Here is a 7,937-nt window from a genome sequence, read left to right as displayed (position 1 = left end):
AATGTACAGTTGAAAATAGCAATAGATAAATATTTAAGAAAAAAAAAAAAATTAAAACAATTTTCCTATATTTCAGCATGTCTATGAAAAAAATTATATTAAATCTTATTAAAAAAAGCCTCGTCTTTGGAGGTTAATATTGATAAAATTGTTAATATCATTGTAAAGGGAATAAAAAGATACCTTTTATAAAATTATTTAAATGAAAATCGATACAAATAATTAATTATTATAAAATTATATTCTGACAAGGAAAACATTCCATTATAAATCAAACTCTAGAAAGTATTGATCATTTGAAGTTTTTTGGATTTGTTTTGTTTTGTGGAAAGGCTGCAAGTTTTATGATATCAGTTTTTAGACGCTATTTGATGTTGGATGATTGCAGAATCTGCGTGCATATACTGAATGCGCAATCACTAAACTCACCGATATAAGAAACTCTTTGAATCACTGATTAAGAACGTTTCTAAACTTATTGATTAGTCACCACTATAAATCAGCAACAATGCTTCACTACAATAAGAAAATTGTGTTGAAAGTCCAAAGGAACAATCACTTAAAAAAAAAACCGTAATTGACTAATAGCGTATCGGTTTGATAACTGTTTTAATCAAGAGGAAAAATACAAAACATAGTATTTATTTATCCTACTTCGTTTCAATGAAAAAGTTGGAAACAACAACCGTATAAACGTAATTAAATAGGATTACAATACAAATTGTAGTAACCTAATAACTCCATAAAATACAAAATAACTTTTATAATGATTATATGTAAAACAATATACACAATATCACAATAACTTCTAACTAATTATAAAGCAAGTGTATTGCATTAACTTGCACGCGTATGAAGCAATCACGATAACGATTATAGACATGTACGTTGATATATTTTTTATCATTATTACATAGTAACTGCTCATTTTATAAATATTCTTGATGTTACAAGCCAAAAGCCTTCTTTAATAAATATTTTGTCTTAAGCAAAAATAATTTTTAAAACACTAAAATATATAAAAATGCAATACATACCAAAAATGTAAGGAATTCATTTGGTTGCTGAGATAATGGTACTCTTGTTGTTGGTGCTTCATTAGAATTCTCAGGTTCCTATAAATTATTTAATTAGTTGAATAAGTTTTAATATTATTATAAAATTATATTGATTATAGTAAACTATAGTTAATAATCTCAGTTTTAACTAGAATTTGACAAACTCAAGCGAAAATCAAAGGACCTGGATATCTATCAGTTTAGGTTCTTTACTTGCACTAGATCAGTTTTCAAAAATAAATCTAAGAATAATACCAAATATTTATAAATTTAATTAACTGTATAATTATTAAGCTTACACACTACATACTTACTTCAAATATAGTCTCCGTATGAATTGACTCAACGTTTTGGTATGCAGCATAGACCACTGGAAGGTCCTTCAGAAAGAAACCTTTATAAATTTTCAGTACAGCTTATTTCAAAAAACAACAACATGAAAATAAAGTTAATAAAAAATAAATGTTAAATGTTTAAAAGTTGCAACATCAGTTACCTTCGAGATTGAAGCAGTGAGGGGAATTGACAGCATTTTCTCCTCCTTGATCTGAAAATTTAAAAACTTTGTACATTTAATGTATCTTGGTTGAGAGATTTCAAAAAATGTTTTGATTTAGTTAATAAAATATAAAACATTTAATAGTAATTCTAAACAAATCATTTTAGTAGGGACATCTGATTCTTAACATTGACTTGTATACATCTTTTCTGTTTATGGGGTAATTAATAACATTGGTCGCAAGAAATGGAAACATTGTAACTCCATGATCATCGTTTCGTTCGTTACCATCGTAGGAATTTGTTCCATTTTTGTTTAATTACGCCGATATTTAGCGGAATCTGTAGGCTAGAGACATACATTTTTTTTTGGAAAAAAATGGTGCGGTGAGCGCATCACACAACTTGTGATACTGTCAGACATCAAAATGTTTTTTGAACTTTACCAACGTCAGTATGGATATAAAACTCGCTTACTTTTTCCATTTGCAATGGCAGATTTATAGTCAACTTTCCGTAACAAAATCCATACTAAGATGTCCCTAATTGACAGGAAATCGTTTTGATTCCCATCTCAGCTTTCGCCTGCCTCTTCCTCTGGTCCGATGCAGCAACCTCCTCGGGATCTCATCTGCTGGCATCCTGACGACATGGCCAGCCCAGCGCAGCCTCCCCAGCCTTATGTGTCGTATCATGCCTTCCTCACCGAACAGCCCGTAGACCTCTCTGTTGGTTCTCCTCCTCCAATTCCCGCCTACCTTGACACAAAATAGTCGGTGCGGGATTTTTCTTTCGAAGACCAAGATCTCCTTTTCTTCAGCACTTATCAGGATTCAGGCTTCCGATCCATAAGTGAGGACTGGCCGGATTAGTGACTTGTAGAACTGGCACTTGGTGCGGCGAGTGACTGATCCTTAAAACTCTCGAATTTATGTACAATTTCCTCTCAATTGGGAGTTTCACTAGCATCGATAACGTCCCTCTCTCTAATTTTACACTTAAAATATCTCGCAAACTTCATTGGAAGAGAGCTGCTGCTATTTCTCTGTTTGTAAACGTTTTCTTATCTGATATTCGTTCACAAAACAAGATTTACTTTTTTTTCATTAGAGCCAACGTTTAGAGTATAGTCATTGTTTGTTTATTTGTATTCCACTTATCGTTAAAGTTTTCAATTTTGTTTAATATTCATGATTTCAGCATTCATTTTTAGAATTAATGAAGTAAGAACTTCATCAGCTTAAAAAATTGAGATGTCATATTTTTATATAGGTATAGAACGGTTTTAGAGCGCGAGAAGCCCCGGGGAAAGGCTCGTGGGTACTAATAGTTTTCTGTTATATTGTAGCCGTGAATCAACTCATGTAGATTCTGGAGCCCTCCTGGGGTCAACCCAGCCTCTTAAAGTGGGTACTCTTAATTAGATAAAAATCTATCGGTAGAGCGTGATTCTAACCAAATCACCTCCTTGCACAACCGTTGGTCTAGTAACAGTACGCCCTTACAAAGTACTGAACCCCTGACCCTTCATGGGTTGTAGCAGTCTAGATTTTAATAAAACGCCGCTACCTTCTTCCGAGGTGACTTGTTTTAGCAATGACGAGAAAGTGGTTGAGTCAAGTAGATCAGTTTTAGTATTAATAGCCTTACCATTAAGTGCAAATTTTATGTAATTATTAATCTTATAATTATAGTACATTTCTAAGCTCATGCCAACAATAGAAGGTATCAACTCACAATGCTATCATAGAAACTAATTTCTATTATTTCCATCTAAACGTTTTTTGTTCTTACAACTTATATAATTATATTCTACATTAGTATACAGCTATGTTTCAAACTATATTAGTATAATCTAATTTACCGTCATGCTAGTTTGTGTTCCTTTGGACATCATCTCAGGCCGGGCGTCCACGCTCTGGTCCTGGTATAATTAAAAATATTAATGTTGTATTTTATTTGTTATACATGAATATATTTATTAAGACCATCAATTGAATATAAATTCGTTTATATTATTATTTATTATTTTACCTTAACATCCTGGAATCGAGCCTGAGTCCCTCGACTATTCAAAGGGTTGAGATAAATTAACATTTCTTGACCAACCGTGTCTCCCATCTCCTTGAAGTAGCTGAATACTTGGTACTTTTCTTCAAGACCACTAAAGACTAAGAGGATGTTCAGGGGTACCACGGGACCCTCCTTTTTGATGAAACGAGCCAGCCAGGACAAAGCTCTTGTCACGTCTTGTCTCCTGAACAAAAAGTCCTCTCGAAACCAGATTGCGACATAGGATGACTGCAGTTGAGGCAATTTAGGCACCAGTGGCAAGAGGCTGAAGACCGCGGGAGCGTCGCCGAGCACGAAGCTGCGGTACATAGCCAAGATAAAGGCCTGCGCCGAGGTCAATTCCAGACTGCTAGGAGGACCAGGGTACACCGAGAACCTCGCCGAGTAGAGAATTGCTGTGCTGAGTCTGTGGGTCAGCCCGAGGGTCGACAACTTGGCCAGTCTTGCAGTCCTCATCTTAGACATGATTTCTTCCGTTTCCAACATGTTCTGCCATTAATAAAATAGAGAAAAACTGAAAGAGGGAATATAAGACAAATAATCGTTTTAGTTTCATTGAGGATATAATTCATGGGCTGGATGTTAGAATAAAACATGCTGTATAGTTCATAGTTCAGTACAGCAGTTTCGAAATATTATACAATTTTTATTGTAGTTCATATTCCTAAATATTTTGGGATCTTCGTGTTAGACAAACTAATACAGTACATAGCATTACCGAGAAACAAAGATGCATTATATGAAAAATTGTTATAATGTTTAAAATTATAGCATGTAACACGTTTCAGAATAAAAATAATCAAAACTCACGCTATCATTGTTATATAAACCACAGCGATATCCAACTTCCGTGCAATATACATTTCCGCAGATATATTTATCTTTAAGGTTTTTAAATATAACCATTCTTAGTTCTTGTTATGTTACCTCATGCAATTCAGTACACGTTGAAAATTGTTGTCCCTACTTTTTAGAATAGTAAATATATTTTGAAATCCTTACTCAACGCAAAAATAGCTTATGAACGAATTATTCAGAAAGTAATAACGAATTTTAACGCACATAACAGAACTTTTAATATAGAGAAACCGAAAAATGTTCCTTAAAAAGCATTGATATTACAGACAATGATTGTAGGATTCATCGTACAATACTTTACACAGATATTATCACGCTAATAAATAAAAGCGAAGATAGAGGTAATATTGATTTGGCTTTGTTGGAAACAGGTTAGGAAGGTTAAAAGAACGAAGTGGAACAAATTGATAAGATTATTCGACTGATTGAAAGTATAGGTTTGAAAATCAGATAAAACTCGGTTTATTCTTAAACCCTGAGTTAATCTTGAGATAAACTGCTACCGATTTATCTCAAAACTAACATGTAAGTAAAGGAGTTACAATAAAACATACAACATGATATATAAAATAAACAATATAAGGCAATTCAAATTAGAAGAAAATATATTGATTTGGACACAAACAAGAATCTTTTAGAAATCTGGTTCTGAATTAACGCTTTTTAAATTTTTAACGCTTCAATGTTGGAAATAAAATTATATATGTCATAGTTGAGCAAACTTGTAAATCTTTTCTACGGTTTTACCTATCTCCAGTGTCTAATATTTATAGTGAATAATGTGACAATTCGTTGACGCTTTTTAATCTCGTTATTGGTGCTTTCTGGTCCGGTAAATATAAATAAGGAATAAAGGGCTGTCAATAGTTCACCGTTGATTAATATGAGGAGAGGATGGTAAGAGGTGTGGTCAGCAAAGATACACAAATAAACAAAACTTATTTGTGCCGAGCTTCGACCTGAATTTCAGGCCTTCAAAAAGATGACTTAGAGCGGAGATTTCGTCTAATGTCGCAACATTATTGTTAGCAAGCTTTGACTTTAAAAGCATCTCCCCTCTATCATCCTAATGTAGGCCTGAAATTGAGGTCTAAACGTAGGCAAAAATAAACAAAACTTATTTATTTTTATCTTTGCTGAACACTCCCACCACCCCACCTTCTCATATGTAAGGAATATTTTTATTATTTGAACAGAACATTTTTCTGAAATTTTTGAGAAGCGGTTTTTTGTTCATATTTTTTTATCAGGTCCAATTGAGAACCTAAGCAGATGTTCTGGAGGGACAGACAGGTACCTGCCCAACCTTCCCCCACACATATACCTCTATCTAACTATCATGTGCAAGATTAAAAACTTTTATCAAAGTTTAATACCAATCATTATTAGTATTATAAAGCATCTGACTGGTATTATAATAACTTATAATTTTTTTTCTCGTATTATTTCTATTTTTTTAATATTCTAAGCAGAAAAGGCATATGCTAGGATCGGATTTATAGAGTTGTCTATCAACGGCTAAAACCAGGCCAGATTGAACAAGAAAAAATCCTTAGGTACCGAAATTATAAAACAAAAATATATAGCAAGATTTAAAAAAAATCAATTACATTATCGAATCAGCATTTGAATATGAATTGTGTGGATTTTATTCCAATATGAACGAAAGGGCAAAACAATATTTACTCGATTAAAAGAACAGTATCATAGCTTTGAATAAATAAAAATACGAATAACCTAGAAATATGCCGAAGAAAAAAAAATGCAAGAAATTAACTTACGATTGCATGTAGTGAAGATATGTTTTCTAAATATTACTCCGCCCAAAACTAATAGAAGCTACGGCAATCACTTAATGAACTGTGTCATTTGAGCAGAGATAAAAATAGAACACAATCTAATCTTTCCTCTCAAGCTTCGTTCGACAGATTGAGGATTGATTTAGCTCTATTTTATGACACTTTAAAACATTTAACATAAGGAATAGTTAGTCAACTTACAATCTTACTAGGCGTAAGAGTTCTAAAGAGAAATTTAAAAAACTAAAATATTCCCATATTGGTAGAAAATATTTTAAGGCTCCACTGGAGAAGGTTCCATTTTTTTTATTAAGCTGATATTTAGTGGAATTTGTAGGCTAGAGACATACAATTTTTTTTTTGGGGGGGGGAGGGGGAAATGGTGGATTGTGCACATTTCACAACCTGTGACAGTGTTATAACAGTGTCACCTTTCATAATGTCAGGTGATTGTGGAAGACGGCACTGTCAGACATTAAATTTTAATCTTTTTTTGCTCAAAAAATTCGTATTTTGGGATTTTTCTTGATGTGAATCACAAATATCAACTTTCTTCCTGTCAAGAATACAAAAGATAGCGAAGCCGTAATGCGATTTGAACTCTTGGCTCTATTAGTTCGTTTTTCTCCTTTAGTTCTTCATCTAATTCTGATTCATCTAAGAAATGATTATTTATTTTATATAAACAGCATTAAGGGTATTATGGAAGAATATTTTTTTAATATTTGACATTTTAGCTCTATTAAATAATTTAAAGGAGGACTAGACCTTGCTGATATGAAATATCGCTTGCTTGTACGTTGATAAATTAATTTAAATCAAAAACTTTATAGCCATTTTTCAGTATACCTAAAAAATGTGTAAAACAATTTTATATCGGGGAACTTCCAGTTGATCAATTTTAAGGAAAAACGTATCATAATATCCTAGGTATATACTAGTCTTAAATGTTTAATGTACGACTTTCGTTTAGCTTGGCTAGACTAAGCTGTTTATACACAGACATACAAATATACACAAATCACTTTGCGAGACTTGTTTATTTTGACCCTTCCCGTTGAGAACTCTAATTCGAAATTTTGTACAATTGCAATACTTCTACTTACTAAATACGAAGGAATTTCTAACTTGCTAATCCGACCCGAAATTCCAAAATCTAAATCAAACCATTAAAAAAATGTATGTATGTAATTTTCTTTTTTTTTTTTCTTGTGTGAATTTTTAGACTCCTGAGGCCTTCATAAAGATGATTTCATGTTTCTGACAAACTATAATTTCTGACTATTTCCCAAGAAAATTGTTAACAAATAACTTTCTGAACAATCATAAATTATTGTAAAGACAGTTATAGTTTTAAATTGATTTCTTATTTATGAAGTAATTTTTATTTCCCGTTAGGTAATCCGAATTTTTGCTAATTAGAACCCCCCTTGTGTTGGTGAGTGAAAATAAAAAAAATTAGGTTTACTAAAAATCGCGAATGGCACGTGTTATCGGAAGAACTATGAGACACACGCCCCCTTCGGAGAACGTTGACATTTCAACGTTTCCTCTCGTTTCATTACAAAAACTTGTTAACATGACACTGTTTCTGGTCATAAAATATTTTTTTTATAATGAGAATTACTCAGAAAGAACTGTGTATCATGGT

General features: G+C 32.5%; 1 protein-coding gene across 2 annotated transcripts; it reads right to left on the bottom strand.

Moving 5' to 3' along the window:
• Nucleotides 1–1,037: 1,037 nt before the first annotated feature.
• LOC106685407 (uncharacterized) lies at nucleotides 1,038–6,373 on the bottom strand (the record flags this gene model as incomplete). 2 transcript variants are annotated; one of them, XM_014428047.2, is given in 6 exon segments in its annotated part: nucleotides 1,038–1,115; nucleotides 1,373–1,438; nucleotides 1,555–1,605; nucleotides 3,421–3,480; nucleotides 3,591–4,143; nucleotides 6,269–6,373. In XM_014428047.2, coding segments are annotated over 5 exon segments (780 nt in total), but the record flags the coding sequence as incomplete, so codon positions are not given.
• Between the last annotated feature and the right edge of the window lie 1,564 nt (nucleotides 6,374–7,937).

Source organism: Halyomorpha halys, unplaced genomic scaffold (assembly GCF_000696795.3).
Source record: "Halyomorpha halys isolate HHAL.00 unplaced genomic scaffold, Hhal_1.1 Scaffold691.1, whole genome shotgun sequence".
Taxonomy (NCBI): domain Eukaryota; kingdom Metazoa; phylum Arthropoda; class Insecta; order Hemiptera; family Pentatomidae; genus Halyomorpha; species Halyomorpha halys.
This window is presented reverse-complemented; position numbering and strand designations above follow the sequence as displayed.